The 17,986-nt window shown below is 42.0% G+C and overlaps 1 protein-coding gene and 1 pseudogene across 19 annotated transcripts in view; both read right to left on the bottom strand.

Moving 5' to 3' along the window:
- The window catches only part of PROM1 (prominin 1), a 148,293-nt gene that overhangs the window by 21,858 nt on the left and 108,449 nt on the right, over positions 1 to 17,986 (bottom strand). For all 19 annotated transcript variants that reach the window (XM_070506186.1, XM_070506183.1, XM_070506184.1 and 16 more), the window contains 5 exons: positions 10,715 to 10,932; positions 8,441 to 8,515; positions 6,033 to 6,096; positions 3,285 to 3,444; positions 940 to 1,092 (listed from right to left, as the gene is read on the bottom strand). In XM_070506186.1, the coding sequence (XP_070362287.1) occupies positions 940 to 1,092; positions 3,285 to 3,444; positions 6,033 to 6,096; positions 8,441 to 8,515; positions 10,715 to 10,932 (670 nt within the window). The remainder of the gene's footprint in view (positions 1 to 939; positions 1,093 to 3,284; positions 3,445 to 6,032; positions 6,097 to 8,440; positions 8,516 to 10,714; positions 10,933 to 17,986) is intronic.
- On the bottom strand, positions 3,025 to 3,121 carry LOC123284882 (U6 spliceosomal RNA; annotated as a pseudogene).

Raw genomic sequence — 17,986 nt, 5'->3', positions numbered from 1 at the left:
CAAGTTAATGCATGTCATGTGCTCGTCAGCTTCTCCTGGTGTGGTACAAGTGACATAAGTAGAGAAACGAGTGCATGTGGCTGAGATTTTGACTCTCCATTGCCAAAGGACTTGTTCCAAATCTTTACCATTGCCCTCGAGCCCTGTCACACTCTCTACTGCCGATTTTCAAATGGCTTATCGGAAAAGAGAATATCAACTTGAAACACACACAGCTTCCTCTCTGGGGAGCATTCAAAGCTTTTACCCCTGTGTCCTCGTTTACATTTCTGGCTCCATCTCCAGTCACACCCAGCTCATGCCCCCTATGCCTTGTCACATCCTGGTAAAGTTTTTTTCAAAAATACGAACTTGGATATGAATGTCCTTGAAACAAGCACAGTTGCTCCAGTCGACTACAGGCTTACCTTTTGCTGGTACTCACACCTGCTCTCATCACTAATTGAGGCTACTTGTCTAAATCCCAAGGGTGCTGGGTTGGCAATCTCTGTTCTAAACCAAGTTTCTAGAGTTTCAAAGTGAACAAGCTAGCTGACCATAAAGAGCAGTGTCTGATACCAGGTCAGTCCTCAGCAAGTATCTGGTGAATTAATGAATGGATGGATTGATGGATGGATGGATGGATGGATGTAGGGAAAAAACTATGGGAATCAAGAAAGCAAACCTGGAAATAATTCCCATGACAGCTGCTTTAAAGAGGAGCCCACCATATATACACAGTGTGTTTAAGCTTATCTGTCAAAGTGCAACTAATTTAGAGTTTTACTTTTTATGCTTGATGGATTTTCCCAAAACAAGGTAAATACAATCACCAAGACGCCTACACTGCTGGAACCCAGAGTGCTTGGCCAGAGGCCACAGGGTCCACGTGACACCAGAATCACCTGCTCTCCTCCTGCACTTCCACCCTGTACACGACAGAGAACAGCAAACACTCACACCATGAGGAAGACGCCTCCGGTGTTGGAGATGCAGCCTCGTCTGGTGGGGGTGGCATTCTGGTCATAGCCAAAGGTGCCACATAGTAAGCCCAGGTAAAAAAAAATCACGATGAGAGTCAGCAAACAGCAGGCAACCAAGCCACCCAGCCACCTGGTGAAGCAAGCACAGTGTTAGTACACATAAAAGAGGCGACACTGTCCTAACTCGAAAGCTGTTGGACCAGGGCTGGAGCAGCTGAGAGTGACACCTGCAATCGAACATCAGATTCCTCTGTGAACAAATTCCTCAGGGCGATAATGTCACGAAAAGAGCCCTTCCCACCCTAGTCCTCCAACCCAACCAACAAAAAACTTTAATTTTTATCTTGTTTGTGAAGCGCTCTTATCAATGTTCACTAAGCATTCCTTCCTTTCTTTGCTTTACTCCCATGAGGCTCAAAAGCAGGGCTCAACTTCTCCAAGGCTACTGCTAAGAGTACCCCTTAGGACTTTTAAGTTCTTTCAAGGCTCCTGATGCTGTAAGAGCTTATCATGATGATGATGAGTTATGGCTAGATCATGATAAGACAGCAGATAAAGAAACACCGAGCTCTTTTCCCAGGTCTTTCTCTAAAATGTTTTGCAGTTCCTGGAATATTTAGGGCGCATGGTGTTCTTTATTGAACCAGAAACTCTCTACATGGCAAATGCTTTGAATATTTTAGAACTTTATAAGCATCCTAAATCAAATGCCTGCAGAATGCAAATCTCAATTTCGTAATGGTCCTGTGAGACATTTCAGGATAATGGATCCTCAATTAGGTCTTACTGGCATTCCCGGAATGTACAATGCCCTTTTCCAGCAGCCAAGGAACATTCAAGGGTAGAAATGCTTCCCAATCTTTAAAATACTAAAATATAAAGAATTTACTTCTGCGACAAAAGCCACCACTAAAGCTTTTCATTGAATTAAGAGCAATCTCAATAATTATAATAATAGCCAACCGCACCCATTCTGTGGCATTTTGTTCCAGATACTGGGGACACAAAATTAAATAAGCCATGGAACCTGGCCTCAGAAATCTTTTACAGTCAATGCACGCCTCATCTGCTTAGATTTCTTTTTAAAATAAGCTTATAGTCTCAGGGCAGGGTGAAGTGAAAGGAAGGAGGAACCGACTCGTAAGCAGATAATTGTACCATTCTTTCCATGTGTGAAACTCTGACCTCTAATGAGATTGGAAATTCACTGAGAAAAGTTGGGTCTTATGTTTCTCCTGACACCTGCTGGTGTGGCCTAGCCCCATGGGGGGAAAACAGCTTGTTGATTACAAGGCAATAATTGCTAGCCTAGGCAGACGAGGGTTGAAACCCACCTGTGCCGTGTTGCTGCTGGCCTTAAGTAAGTCACTTCACCTCCCTGAGCCTCAATTCCCTTGTCTATGAAACAGGGTTATAAACAGAACACAACCCAGGGGGTTTTTGTGAGTATCAGGCGAGATGCCTTGCGTAGAGCACTTGATGGGCACGCTGTAGCTGTTCCCGAATGCCAGCATTTGGACAATATTCTTTTCTTCATTGGTTTATAAAATAAATATGTAGAGGTTGGTTCTTACAGAAAGAGCATCCGAGAAACCAGCAAATTTTTCGAAGAGCTCAGGTAAGCAGCTGTTGTTCCCAGCGGCTGCGGCCTCATTAGAAACTGCTGGTGGTGGCTTTGGCCCTGGGAGATGGTGGTGGACATCTCAGACAGAGTGCTGGGGAGGAAAGCACTTAGACTGGAGGTATTTAGAGGATCATGTGAGATGTGAGATGCACTCTGCCCTCTGAAAGCCTCAGCCCCATGGCCTCCTCTGGAACCGTTCATACGGCCCATATCTATGGAGATTCTGGAGAATTTCATTCCTATATGGGTTTTTCTTATGCAAGAGCACAAGATAAATAATAAAATTATCCAAATGCCCTTCTTAGTTACTTCTAAGCTTTAAAATTCTCTTACATGCCTTAGACAACTATAACTAAGATTCTAGAAGCCACTAATAACATCAAAATTGCAAACTATTGAATATTTGTCTCAAGAACTTTCAGTCTTCAAATTAGAAGAAAAAAGATAGAATGCTTCATGAATTTATGTGCCATCCTTGTGCATGTTATTCTCTGTGTAGTTCTAATTTTAGTATATGTGCTGACAAAGCCAACACTTTAACTTTTTAAATAACGTAAACTACGGTTAACACTTACCAGGTTATGGCTTCTTTGTACAATTTGCTCTCATAAGATTATCCTGGTTCTAAATTCGAATTTTTACCCCACTCCATAGCAACCACCACCCTCCCAGCTGAGCAGCTCAGAGGGGACTCTCACCTGTATGAATCATATTCTTCCAACGTGGGTAAACTGCGGTGGATGTAAGTTTCAGTGCTGTTAATGTAATCCATGAAATTTGACAGCTTATCCTGAATAGGAATCTGTTTGCTTATATTACCGATATTAGAACCAATGGAATTCAAGGTACTTTTGATACCTGAAAACAAAGATACCTCAGTTATGTATTTTCAAACCCAGAGGAAACAGAAACTTCGTTTTGGAACCTAACTGAAAAGTTTGAAGCACTTTAGTTTTTCCCATGTTATGTATGTATTTAAAATACAAAAAGGTTCTAGAACAGGCATGAATGTAGCCAAGACCATCAAAACGCAATCACTTAACAAAACAGCAAGCTATGAGTGCTGACTTTAATGATATGGTGCTGAATCAAGCCAGAGTTTTCTTCTTTTACTTACTCCAGTAAAAAAAAAAAAAAACATGAGGTGATTGAAATGTATGGTATGCCTACCATGGGCCAGGCGCTTTTACAAGGGTTAACTCATTTATTGCACTGAGGTAGATATTCTTAATCCCATTTTGCTAATAGTGACCCTGAGGCTCATAGCAGTTAAATTATTTGCCCCTAGGTCTCTTTTTCAGAAAGCACTAGAAACGGGATTTGAAACTCAGGTGTATCTAACTCTAAAGCTTCTGTGAAATGATTTTGGAAAGAGAAACTAATAATATAATAATTTCATCCACTTCAGAAATGGCATTCAGAAACATAGTGATTCTCTAGGACTGAATTTTTGAACAAGCGGCCCCAGGTGATATTTTTGATAAAAGTTTATTTGACTCATACAAATTGAGACTTATTAAAGAAGTGTATCTGTGTCTCTTATATTCCTAAGCAATAGTATTCCCAGTGGCCAGTTTTTATTAATACCCATCCTGATCTTTCAGAGAGGAGACAATTTCTGGTTTTCTGGAACGTGTCTGTCCATCCTGACGTTGGTCCTGGGATCAAAGCTGTGAGGGGTGAGGGGTGTCACCTGGCCCAGTGCTCACACAGCTCTGAAGTGGCCTTATCCACAGTAATTCTTGACATGGACATACTAAGAACACACTAATCAGTTAAAAATCCACTGATGCTGAAAGGGAGATTTCTAGGATTTTGAGATGTGGTGTGTAGACTCCCCATCTCCTATGAACAGTCCCCTAAACCTAGAATGGAGCCCCTTCTGCTTCTCAGGCTGTCCCGCCCTCTCACATGACCCCGCTTTCCACCTGTGCAGCTTTGGTGACTCTGCATGTGGCTGGTGCCCTCTCTCAGTAAATACTACTGCAGGCCTCCATTTAGATGTCACTTCCTCCAGAAACCCTTCCCCTACCCGCTCCCCACCTCAGTCCCCTTGCATGTACCTTGTTGTGTTACCAGAGTGGGGTAAATGGCATCTGTATACACGCTCAGCTGAACGGTAGGCAGGGGTCATGCCTTACTCACCTGCCATCCGCAGAGCCCAGCAGAGCCTGGCACACAGTAGGCACTTAAAACATGTGTGCAGAGTAGGACCAAAGGATCAAGACATGAGAGGTAAGGGTTTTTATTTGTTTTGGAAGGACATGAAAACAAACAACTGACATTCAGGCTGCTGGAGTGGCACTCGCTCAGACCTGGGAAAACTCTGGCTTGTGTTCAGGCAACGACACCATGTGCAATGGGCCTCGCTCACACGTACTGCACACCTTGCTCTGCCAGACTTACAAGGGAGGGCTGCACGTATAGGCAGAAGAAGTCCCGAAAGGAGAAACAAAGAGAGTAAACACAGAGATTAGTAAGAGGGTGGCTACCAGACGCACAGCGTGTTAGCCTTGAGATGCTAGCCTAGGAAAGCATGAGCGTTATCCTTAATACCTTAATATTTTAAAGTAGAATCTTAGATTAGACAAAAGAGAACCCACAAAACATCTAAAGCACTAGATAGTAGGATACAATATTTTTCACCCAAAGTCCTACTGTGTTGAAAGAATGCCATTAGGAAAAGAAAGAATCAAATACCTCTAACAACATTTTAAAACCATTTGGTCAACAGATAAAAAGAAGCAGAGAGATGATTTTTCTTTTTAAAAAAAGAGAAGATAGTCTTAGATTGGTTCAGAGATTTCTTCTCTTAGCAAATAACCCAGGTTTATCCCCAATCCTGCACAAAGAACTGTTTATGCTGCATTCTTTCCCTGTACATTCGCCCCAAATAGCATCACCTGAATACAATGTGACTCAGTCATTTACGGGCAGGAGAATTCTCCCAACATCAATTCTGTCTCTCCAAAACCGTAAGACACCTAGACGGCAGATGAATACCTTCCTAAATAGACAAAATAAGTCCTTATGCCTAGTATTCCTTAAAAAAAAAATTTAAGTTCTTTTAGAAAATATAATAATCTACAGTTTTTCCCTCAGTGAGAAAAATCAGAATGTGACCTTCCAAACTATAGCTTTTGGGAGCTCGGACAGCTCACGATGAAGGCTCGTCTTGACAGCACGGCCCTCCAGCACGCAGCTTCCGGCCAGCTGCTAATCAGTGTCCAACAGAAGGATTATTACTTTTTTAAATCCACTTCACTATGTGAAGCTGGCACAATTGAAAAGCTCTGATATTTGTTTAGTTTTCCAGGTTTTAGTGAGAGAATACTTTTTTAAGAGGGAAAAAGAACAATAAAATTCTTAACAATACATTTCTTCATACTAACCAGCCAATTCTTAAGAAGGAGAGGTACAAAATTACTTCAAACTGTGAATCTCACCTGATATCAGGTCCGTGGTTTGGTTTTGCACCATCTCAGGTATATCATTAAAGGATTTATAGCCCTAAAAAATAGTTCAAAATAAATTGATATACATAGTAAGTACAAGGGCAGTTAACTAGTACTCACTTTTCAGCTTACTATGCAGTAGAAAAACAAAAATGCAACGTTCACCTTAAGGCTGAAATTATTATATGGTCATTAAAAATGTAAAAACTAAATTCTCCTTTAGAGAGGACTTTCTTTAAATTATATCCATCAAAGATCACGTTAAAAGTTTTTAATTTTTAACTTTTAACTCATGTTAAAAATTTGAATGTATCTATATCAGTGTTTCTCAATTAGGGGCAATTTTGCCCCCCAGGGGACATTTGGCAGTGTCTGGAGACATCTGTGTTATCACAATTGTGGGAGAGCTACTGGCATTATGTGGAAAGGAGCCAGAAATGCTCATAAATATCCTACAATGCACAGGACAGCCCCCACAACAAAGAATTATCCAGCCCAAAGTGTCAGTAGTGCTGAGATTAAGAAACTCTGATCTGTATAAGGTACGATGTGCTGATACAAAGTGAATTTCTAAGAAAAGAATCATTTTCCAATGCAATTCCAAAATTAAATTGGAGATCGAGTCTCACAGAAAACAATAACGTCTTAAAACACAAGCTTATAGAGACTACAAATTGCAGGGAGGCTAAAATGAAAACAGAAACAGCCAGGGTGACCTGTATCACTTAGGGCTAAATCCATGACAGGCAGACATCATCGTTTCTGAGTAACTCTATGAAACATCCCGCCTCTCCTCTGGCAGGGGTTTAATTTCGTGTTTCTTAACCATCTGCTGGTGTACTTAGCCATCTGCTAGGGAACACCACAGCAATTACAACCTGTTATGAAGTGAATGTCTGTGTCTGGGAGTATGTTGAAATCCTAACCCCCAAAGTGATGGTTATTTGAGGGGGGGCAGCGCTTTGGGAGGTGATTAAGTCATGAGAGTGGAGCCCTCATGAATGGGATTATTGCCTTATAAAAGGAGCCCCGAGGGTTCTCTCCACCATGTGAGGACACAATGAGAAAATGGCTGTCCCGGAGGGGTCTCTCACCAGAACCAGACCCTGCTGGCACCTGATCTCGGACTATGGGCCGTCAGAACTGTGGGAAATAAATTTCTGTTGCTTGTAAGCCACGTAGTCTACAGTATTCTTTTACAGCAGTCCAATCTAAGTCACAAACTTTATAAGACTGATGGTGCCAGCAAGTTTTGACTTTAGCCTAGCAACATGGAAGCCATAAAAGAACACCATGACTTCGGTTTCCTCAAAGGTGACTCAGCTACCCAGCACACCAGTGCTTGTGTTGCTTTTCTGTACATCTGACCCCTCTACATTTATCTGTGTTTGGACCTGTTGAGGTCACCCGTTTTAAGAGGTTTTATGCCTGGAAGCGGACTAACAGATCTTCTGGTTCAATTCCTTCATTTAACAAACGAGCTCATACCAGAGTGGGAAGACCAAGAGTTTCCAATGACTTGTTTAAGGAGACAATTTGTCAGTATATGTAAATGAGTGTTCAACAGATATTTGATGAATTCTTTATACCCACGCTAAAGACATAAAGTCAAGAATAAAACTATTCTCCCCCTTTCCTACAGGCCCACGGCACTCTTAGTGAATCATAATCTATATAGAAATACTTATTGTGCACTCAATGTATTAGCTGAATAAAGAGCAACAATTGGCAGGCTATTGGGGAAATCATCTGTATTCCAGATCAATAGGTCCTTCCCTTTTTAGGGTTTACAGTCAATGAGACAATCGAGACTTTAAAGCAATAATTACAGTTAATGAGATACTTAACGCAGAATCTAAGAATGTAAGACTGTATTAAAAAGGACTTTGACCTGGTCTAGATGCCCAGGAAAGGCCTCATTAAGAAAGTGATACATAAAGCTCAAAGCAGCTAGTACCTCGTAGCCTAAGTTGCTGGACAAAGGAGGGGGAAAGAGATGAGAGGGCTAGGCACAGTGCACAGCATATGCAAATGCGCAGAAGTGGAAAGAGACAAAACCAACATGGTTGACTCATAGGTGCAGTGGAAGAGCATCTGGTACAGAACCATTATGGGGTCCAGCACCACACCCATCAAATTCTGAGCACAGGAAGGTGAGATCATGCTTTTCTCTTTACCTCTTATGGTCCTAGTTTGGTGCTTTGCACATAATAGATGCTTAATAAAAACGTCTTGAATTGAAATGACTAAATTATCTGGAGGATAACAGTTATCGCCCATCTTGGCAACTCCTCTCCAGCATTTCACTGCTTTTTTTGCTGTTACCTATTTTCTTATGTACTAGTCTATTCTTTAAAATGATATAAAATAAGCCACTGTATTTTTTCCAAAAAACATACCTTTTGGACCTGGCTGGACAAATTTGTTCGAAGAATATTGTTAACTCTATCAATGTGCTCATCCAAAGATGGAAGCTGAAAATTTATAAAACAAAATATAAGCCAAGGTGGTTACTCCCAAAATTATGTCATAAAAAAGAATCATCTGACATCGAGGTCCCAAAGTCTCTATATTATAAGGTATGATCTAAATTTCTCTTGAACAATAGAGTATCATTTGGGGAAAGCACATTCAGCTCAAAATGGCCTCTACAAGCACCAATTTTTAGATGTTTGGAAATTTCATGCTACAGTAAGCTAAAAGTGAAGGAAAGAAATTGAACACAGATTGAATATGTGCGAATTCAAAATTTCAGGTACTGAATATTGTCAAATAAAATCGTAAACAGCCTTTTTAAAAACACTTTTAAAAGTAATAGTCTGTGGTTATATTGGTGAGTGTCTGGAATAAATTTTTCATTTACTGTATTATAGGTGGAGTTAAAATGTCCTCTCTATCTCTTACCAATACTAGGACAAATATCATAGGTCTCCTGACATGATGGACTGCGAAAGACACGGTATCATCTTTGCGATATTTCTGACAAATATGCACAACACAAATCTAATCATGAGGGAACATAAGACAAACCTAAATCGAAGGTCATTCTATAAAATAAATGGTCTATCATCTTCAAAAATCTCAATGTCACAAAAGAAAAAGACTGAGAAACTGTTCCAGATTAAAGGAACAAAGAGATATGACAAATACAGACCATGTCTGCTCTTGGACTGGACCTCAGATGGGAAAATGAAACAACAGTCATAGAGGGCATCTTTAGAAAAATCGGCAAAATTTGAATATAAACTGTGGATTAGATGGTAGTTTTGGGTCAATGTTATATGACCTAATTTTGATAACTGCATAAAGATTATGTAAAGTTAGGAAATGCACTGAAATATTTAGGGGTAAAAGGGCATAACATCTGCAACTTACCTACAAATGATTGAGAAAAGAACAAAATGTATAGCATTTTATGCACACATATGATAATAGTAATAGATGATAGATACATAAATAAACAGACAAAATGATATGATTAAGCAAATGGAGCAAAATGTTGACAACTGGTGAATTTGGAGTAAAGGGTGTAGACAGGGGTTCCTTGTACCAATCTTGTAAATTTTCTGCATGTTTAAAAGGACATCGAGGGGGCCGGCCCAGTGGCACAGTGGTTAAATGTGCACATACGCCATGCTGTGGTAGGCATCCCACACATAACGTAGAGGAAGATGGGCATGGATGTTAGCTCAGGGCCAGTCTTCCTCAAAACAAAAACAACAATAAAAGGACATCAAAATGAAAAGTTACCCCAAAAAGGACTTGATCTCAAACAATTTAAATGCAAGTATAGATCCCAGGCTCTAAAAAACTGTTCAGTGACAATAAAAGTGATTGCAGTAGATATGCAGACACAGACATTGAATGTGAAATATTTAAATAAAGTTGATTCATGAAATTTGAAAGTGAGAAAAATATACCTATATTAAAATATTGTTTTACGTAAAATTTGGTGTGTATATGTATCCCTATCTTGATAAATTAAAAATCATGAGTAGACATGATTATTTTATCTACATCCTTGAACTTTATATATTCACTTTGCTCCAGATTCTTTTTTTCTAATCTTCTCTTTGGGAAAATGGAGAATTACCTTATATTTAGGCATAGGTGGTTAATATACTAGGCATATGATTTTAAAATACATTCTAATTTTTAAAGGGAATGCTTCCTTTTTTTTTTTTTTTTTTGGTGAGGAAGATTTGCCATGAGCTAACATCCATTGCTAATCTTCCTCTTTTTTATTTCACTTGAGGAAGATTAGCCCTGAGCTACCTTCTGTGCCAATCTTTCCTCTACTTTGTATGTGGGACGCCTCCACAGCATGGCTGATGCATGGAGTAGGTCCACACATGGGATCTGAAACCACAAACCCAGACCACCTAAGCGGAGTGCACAGAACTTTAACAACCAGACCACAGGGCCGTCCCCGCTTTTTTGTTTTTAAAGCTGAATTCGTTCCAAAATGTTTCATCAAATCAATCACAGAGAACTCTCAAGCAGGGGTTTCCTGTTGTCCCTTCTCTCCTGCTGGGGCCATTCCAATGTGGCCATCAGATGACCAGGAAGGCAGACAGAGACGCAGGCCACTGTGCACCTGACAGGGGTACCCATGCTTAGCCCTGCCCAGCTGTCCCAAAGACCCTGCCCCGAAACAAGGTGAGCCCCCTCACCTGCCCCAAGTTGTTGTTGTAATCCAGCTGGCTTAGAGACGTTCTGATGTCGTTGCAAGTGGCAGCTGCCGGAGGTACAGTGCACACGGGGTCATTGAGTGATTGCTCGAGGTCCCCTTTAACTTTACTCAGGCTGGTGTTAAGTTGTGCGGTTGACTTTTTCAGCTGGTCTAAGGTACTGTTCACATTCAAAAGGACTTCTTTGGTCTCTTTGATTGCTGTAAGAACACAGTTAGGGTGAGAATAGATGCCCCCACTAGGTCGGCAATGGCAGCTTTCTTCTTATCTTCAATAGGGCCCTAAAGAAACTTGAGAGGAACTTGTAGATGACATTGGAAGGCAACCAGAGCAGCCTGCTGGGAGGGACATCAGAGTGGGGAATGCAGGGACAGTGCTGGCCCCCTCTGCCAGCTACTCCAACCAGCTCAGCTTTCCTGCTTGGGGGCTCTTGCAAACAAGAAGCAGGGTGAGCACCAACCCAGGACCATGATGGGGACACCTGGGCAGTGTTAACTGACCAGCATTGGAGCAGCAGCCCAGGAAAAGGTGCCGCGGTCCCAGCATTGCCCAGCCTTGAAGAGGCCAGACCAGACAATCCCAAGCAGTTTGAATCCACAGAAAACCGATCACCCCCACACATATTTAGCTATGGATATTCAGAGAGCTGGAATTAAACACAGAGCGATGGTCAGGAGCACGCTTTTGGATTCAGCGGGTGGAGATCTCAGCTTCGACACTCGCTGTGCAACCAGAAGTCAATTCCTGAACATTCTTCAGCAACTTCTTTCATCTGAAAATGGTGAAGCATCACCATGTTCATCATGAAATGTGGGGATTAGAACAATCAGATTGAAACTCCTCAACGGCAGTGAGTCTGTCTGTTTTATTTTGGGAGCCCCACAGCCTAGGACATCCTTATACTAGGAAATCCCTAACAATTGTTTGCTATCCTGATTTCGCTGGGGTGTAGAGCTCCGTGTTCATGACTAGGGAGGTAGCAGATTACAATCCTTTTCCACAGTGACTTAAAGCCACAGCAGTAAAAGATGTGGAATTTAAATTAGGGGGTGCTGCTTTCCTTCTAAGCAAGTCAGTCTTCCAGGCTCACAAAACAGAGGGCGGAGCATCAAGCCACAACTGGGAAAAGTGTGAATTCCCTTAAAAACTGGTTTCCCCAACTTTCCCTGGCAACCACATAAAACTTGAGTGCTAAAACTACACACACACACACACACACACACACACGCACTTTTATGCTTCCATGTGGTGGAATCTCACCATAAGAAGTCGCAGGTCTCAGCCCAGTTCCTCTCCTACCTTGTTACAGCACCTTTCGTAAACTCTTCCAGCTCTCAGGACCTCCATCTCCTCATCTGTCTCATCTGCAAATTAGGAAGCTGGCTGGGTCATCTCCTCGTTCCCAGCAGAGTCTGTGATGCTAGGCTGTGTCCTAGCAGGTTTGCTCCCAGGAGATGGCACCACCCATCTTAAGCAGATCTGATCTGGCAACAGCTATGCCTGTCATCCAAGACGATGCTACAACCTAGCTTTGATGATTTGCTCTGAGCCCTGGGGAAGCTCCCAGGATCAGACGACGTGACCCATGGACCCAAATTCTATCACCTTATCTGGATAAAAAATCCAAAGTCTGCTTCAAACAATCTTTTCCCTTGAATTTTGGTCCAGTCATATCTTAACAGCATTTGAGACTATAATAATATTTAAGACTTTATTGAAGAGTCGCTTTGGGCCTCAGTTTCTCATCTCTTCCATCTACCTCCCAGGATTATCAGCAAAGCATGGACCAAGTTCCAAGCTCATGTTAAAGCCTCAATAAATATCTAACATGGCAAAACAAGAAACAAAGAACACAACTGCAACTAGAAACAAACAGCAGAATGCAGAACAACATGCCAAAATATACCCCACAACACACAGCTCGCAACACACATCCTCACACACAGAATGCAGAAGAGCATGCCAAAATACGCTTCACACCACACACCTCACATTTTAATGTTGTGTGGTTTATCTCTCATAGCCTTTTCCACTTTGAGCTCAAGACAAGTTATTTTAAGGGATGAAACAAACAACAACAACAAAGAATGACGGATGATAAAATAAATTGACGGTCCAGAAAATGTGTACATTTAGGCAATGTCTGTAGACATTCTGGTTTATGGGTACTATTCTCTCACGTTCCAGGAAGGACCCAGAGACAATAAATACATATTTTTTTCCAAAGTCTTCAAAGCATTTTATATCTATAAAATATCTACTGGGTTATAATTCTGGGAGTCACTCCAGACCTACCAAGATCACGTATATATGTATCTGAAGTGAGCAGAAAGATATTTCAGATTCTCAATTTTAGTTACTTAACATTTCCCAACTCATAGCACACGGTTCCCTTGTAGGTCCTGACCTGCAGCTCAAATACGATTTGCACAAATCGATTTGCATGGTTCTGCTCTTTCCAAAGGCCACAAAACACAGAAGGCTGCAAAGAATTTTTAGCAAAAAGTTTGCCCAAGCAGCTTATTAAGCACATTTTAAGAAGCTCTGGCAACAGCAGAAGCTGAACTTAAACTTATTCAGGCTGACTTTGAAAAAAAATAGAGTTTTAATACTAATACAGGAAGCACTGATGAGAAAAATAAAATCTGTTTTAAGTGCCTTTAATCCAAAGAGAATTATAATTCAAGCATTAAAAATTGGGCAAACCATGGGACAAACGGTAAGGTCCACACCAACCACATTGCACTGTTCATGTACTTTTTGCACAGCCTTTACCTTTACAGAATGTGGGAGCTGGAGGAGATGCTGAAAGACCAGTATTCCCAGTGCACGCACTCCCCAGGGATCTGCCTGCGGGGATGCCTGGCATCACCCCGAGGCCACACCAGCACTTGGACTCCAGATTGGTAACTCCTCCTCCAGAAGATGCTGCTTACTGTAGATGGCATGGAGCCCCTACCTCTCCACACTCCCAAAGGGACCCAAATGCCACCCAGTAAGGTCCAGGCAGCACAGGCTACAGTCAGACCGGGGTTTGAATTCCAACTCCACCACTTCCCAGCTACCTGATCTTGGATGAGTTACATGATCTCTGAGCCTCCTTGTCATGAGTTGGTAAAATGAAGGTGACCATACCCACCCCACAGAGTCGTCGTGAGTATTGACTAATATGATGCAGGAAAAGCAGCTGGTACATAGCATTAGCCCCAGGCAGGCCCTCAACACTCAAAAGCTCTCTAAACATTAGTTTATGGCTAACCACTTCTACAAATACTCGCAGTGAACTTTGTTGGCTGACATCTCAGAAACCATGTCACCCCTCTCCCACCTTGCAGCAGACCTGTGTTTGGGCAACATGAGTCCCACACTCAGCTTAAGGAGTGGGCCCTGACTGCCCCAGCCAGCCAATTTCCCCTGTATAGCACTGGTTCAGAGGTGGCCATGGGACCTCAGATGGTCCTATAGGAGGGAAATCTGGGTGAGGAGGAGGAGCAATGTGGCTGGAGTTAGTTCTCTTTCAACTCCAAGGCGAGTTCACATCAGAATGATGCAGACATTGTAGAGAACAGCTAAAAGGAAAAAAATCTCGCCACTAGATCAAGCCTCTCCTGAAGCTAGTGACAGTTACATAAGCCAATAATCCACTAAGCTGAAAGCCAGAGATAGATATATTTTCTGTTTGTATCAGATAAATGACATATAATTACTCAAGAGATATTTATAAGAGAATAAGAGAGGTGACTGGACGTTAGCTCAGCGACAATCTTCCTCAAGCAAAAGATGTTAGCTCAGGGCCAATTTTCTTCACAAAAAAAGAGAGAGAAAGAGAGAGAGAGAGAAAGAGAGAGAGAGAGGAGACTGGAGAGATTTGATTGTAAAGGCCACAGAGCCAGCCCAAATCATTATTAACTGTTTGGTGAAGTACACTTGAAGCTATAAGGAGAGGACCTAGAGGGGAATCAGCAAGAGCGATGCCGGAGACAGTGGAAAGTGAAGGTTTGGCTTGTTCACATGGTTATCGGACACGAGAGATGAAGTCTCAAGGTGAAAGAATGAGGAGCCACCAGGCACCCAACCCTTTTCATAGTTCTGTTCCTGCCAGTTAAGTAATATTTCCTGCTAAGACACAGGACGGGCTGAGGGGGGTGGCGGAGGGAGGAGGTGAACGACAGTGGAAGGAAAACTCGGGGAAAAGTCCTGGCTTCATCCTCATTTCTGCAGGAGAAACACTCAAATAGCAAGTGACAAAATAATCACTAAAGACTATTCATTCAACGTCAATGGCAACCCAGGGCACCTCTATTTCCCGTGTGATCTGGTTACGTGGTTCAACCTGAACTGTCTGAGGTGAGGTCAAGGGTTCCTAAACTGGGGTCTGTGGGTAGAATTGAAAGGGAGCTGTAAGTTGGGATAGGAAAAACAAAACCCTCATGTCTCTATTTCCACTAGCCTCTACTTAACTTTGATTCTATTATGAAAATAGACAGTGGACCTCTGTCAGTGCCTGTAACTGTCACCAAAGAAATCAACATTTTCACTTAACATTCAGTTGTTGTCAATATCTGGCAATACTGTGTCTGCCCATCACAACTTTGAAATTGTGGTGGTTATCAGACCCTCCACCAGATGACATCAGTTAATGGGCGTAATAAAGCAGCATATGTTACCACATCGCAGATTCACTTTCTTAATATTTGGTATTTCAATCCAATTGGTCTCTTTTGTGATCTGATCTCTTTTATGTTATGCATTTAAAACCACGCTGAGAAAAGGCCCATGGAGTTCACAGTCCATAGCACTGAAAAGGTTAAGAACCCCGATTTAGATCTCTAGCAGGTATTAATCACGCAGACAATCTTCCTTAGGTAGGTCAGAGAATAGATTTCTGCTGTTTAACAAAGATGAGTATATCATTAGAGCAATCACAGTGAGAGGAAAAAAAATTCCCCCAAATAACTTCTTGACGTTAAAGCCCAAATTCCAAGACGCTTGGTCAATGAGAAGCAATCTTTTATTTTTTTTTAATTTAAAATGGACTGAACTCAGCTTGTGAAGCCTGAATTTTCAGAAGACCAGGCAAGACAGACCTGCCAACTTTGGGGTGACATGTGCTCCTCTCAACGAGCCCCTTCCGGCCTCACAGCAGCCTGAAGCACACTTATTTGGTCAAAGGAATGAATGTGCCTGGGGCAGAGGAAAGCTCCTCAAAGTCAGTTCATCCCTGTCTCCATGTCCCCATGTCGGCAGGGGACACTGTCTGCTTAGACGAGACAGTAGGTTCTTTCTCTGTTTTTTCAATCTCTATCTCTGGTTTGCTCTAAAGTAAAGAAATAAGAGTCATTCAGCAAGCACTGGAGGAAAAAGCGCTGGATTTAACCAGAGAATGTAGATTTCAAGCTCAGGGGGGCCAGATGGCTTTTATTTGTAATATGGGGGCTCATTATAGCCCCTCTGCCTGTCTCTCAGGGACATTGTGACCATTACATGGAATAAGGTACAGCCTTTAAAAGATGTTTTAAAAACCCCAAAATCCTATACAAATATCAGGCCCTACCTACCTACCCATGGAAGGATAGTGAACACACCATTAGCAGTGAAGGCCAAGTAGCTTTGCATGGACAGTAATGCTGAGGAGTGGTTTTCCAGCACCATCAGTTGGGGGAGTCATTTGGGAGGAAGCCTTACAGGAACAGGGATTCCTTGGGTACCAACCTGTGACAACTGCTCCCAGGTGAAAGGAAATGTCAACACTCGAGGAACAAGAGTGCCTTCGAAACTCTCCCTAGAGATAAAGGTCCAAGCAAACCTGGGCACACCTCTCTCTCTCAAATCCTTTTTGTTTTGTTTTGTTTGGGTACAGATGCAAAATGGAAGAGGCTTTAGGGAGTGCACCATTCCTGCAAGTGGAGGGCCCTACCTGCCTCCCAGGTCAGGGACATGCTGGCCTTAGCGTGAAAACGGGCTGCAACTGAGGAGGGCGGTTGTCACTGTTTCAAAGATCTTTCCAAGTGAGAAAGATTCACCCTTTGATCGGTAAGCAGGCCTGATGCTTTACCTATCAAGAGGCTGCCGAGGTCCGTTGTTCCCTCATTTCATGCCTTAAATGCCATTTAATTTTCAATAAAGGACAATAACACATGGTTCTTAGGCCGTCTCTCGGCCATAATCATGGAGAGTTCATTTTGTGTGGTAAATGTGGTGACCGGAGGAAAGAAACGTAGCACTCCGTTGTAAGAAAATATACTAATTAACAAGAAGAAGAGGTTACACTCCTTGTACACTGAGTTCTTTGTTTAAAACAAAGTTTCTCATTAGTCTACTGTGTTATCATTTTTGTGCATTTATTCTTTCACTCATTATTTTTTGGCTCAATAGTGGGCTATCTTTCAGTTTTTAAAGATTATCATATTTTCCTGATTCAATGATTCCCTTTACCTTTCTTTTTTCACATTTTAACTTTAGTAAAGTGAGGATGCATGTTTAATAAATATTGCATTTAATGTGCATTAATTCCTAAAAAAGATATTTAGTAAACCAATGGTCTTACAATGTATACTGCTTTAAAATCAAGGAGTATTATGAATCTGATAAGCAGTCACAAATAACATAGCATATATCAACTAGGGCAATGAGAAGCTTTTATTTGTCCTTCTCCATGTGTTGGAGCCTGCATAGCAAATTAATGGTTTAAGAAAATAATCGGCGCTGTTGATTGTTGACTGTATTAGTTATCTATTACTGCTGAACAAATTATCCCAAAAGTTAGCAGCTTAAAACTACAAACATTTATTATCCCACATAGTATCTTATGGTCAGAAACCTGGGATTGGCTTAGCTGGGTGGTTCTGTCTCAAGATCTCTCGTGAAGTTACACTCAAGCTGTGACGTGGGGCTGCATTCATCTGAAGCTTGACTGGGGCTGGAGGATTGGCTTCCTAACTCAATGCATGGTTGACAAGCGGCCTCAGGTCCTCACCACGTGGGCCTCCCTATAGGGCTGCTCATGACACGGGAGCTGGCTTCCCAGAGTGAGTGATGAGTGAGAGAGAGACTGAGATGGAAGCTCAGAAGTGACACACCATCACCTTTGCCTGGTGTACTCAAGATGACTATGGTAGCTCCAGGCACGTGTGACACACACAGTGAGAACCAGGCTAATACACTAAGGACAATGGGAGAGACAATGAAGATCAGGAGGCGCCCAGACAACATTGTTGAACCTCTGCATCAACTAACCCTGAACTGCCTTACCTC

The sequence above is a fragment of the Equus asinus genome, chromosome 3 (assembly GCF_041296235.1).
Source record: "Equus asinus isolate D_3611 breed Donkey chromosome 3, EquAss-T2T_v2, whole genome shotgun sequence".
Classification (NCBI taxonomy): Eukaryota; Metazoa; Chordata; class Mammalia; order Perissodactyla; family Equidae; genus Equus; species Equus asinus.
The sequence above is the reverse complement of the archived record's forward strand: the minus strand, read 5'-3'. Positions and strand labels throughout refer to the sequence as shown.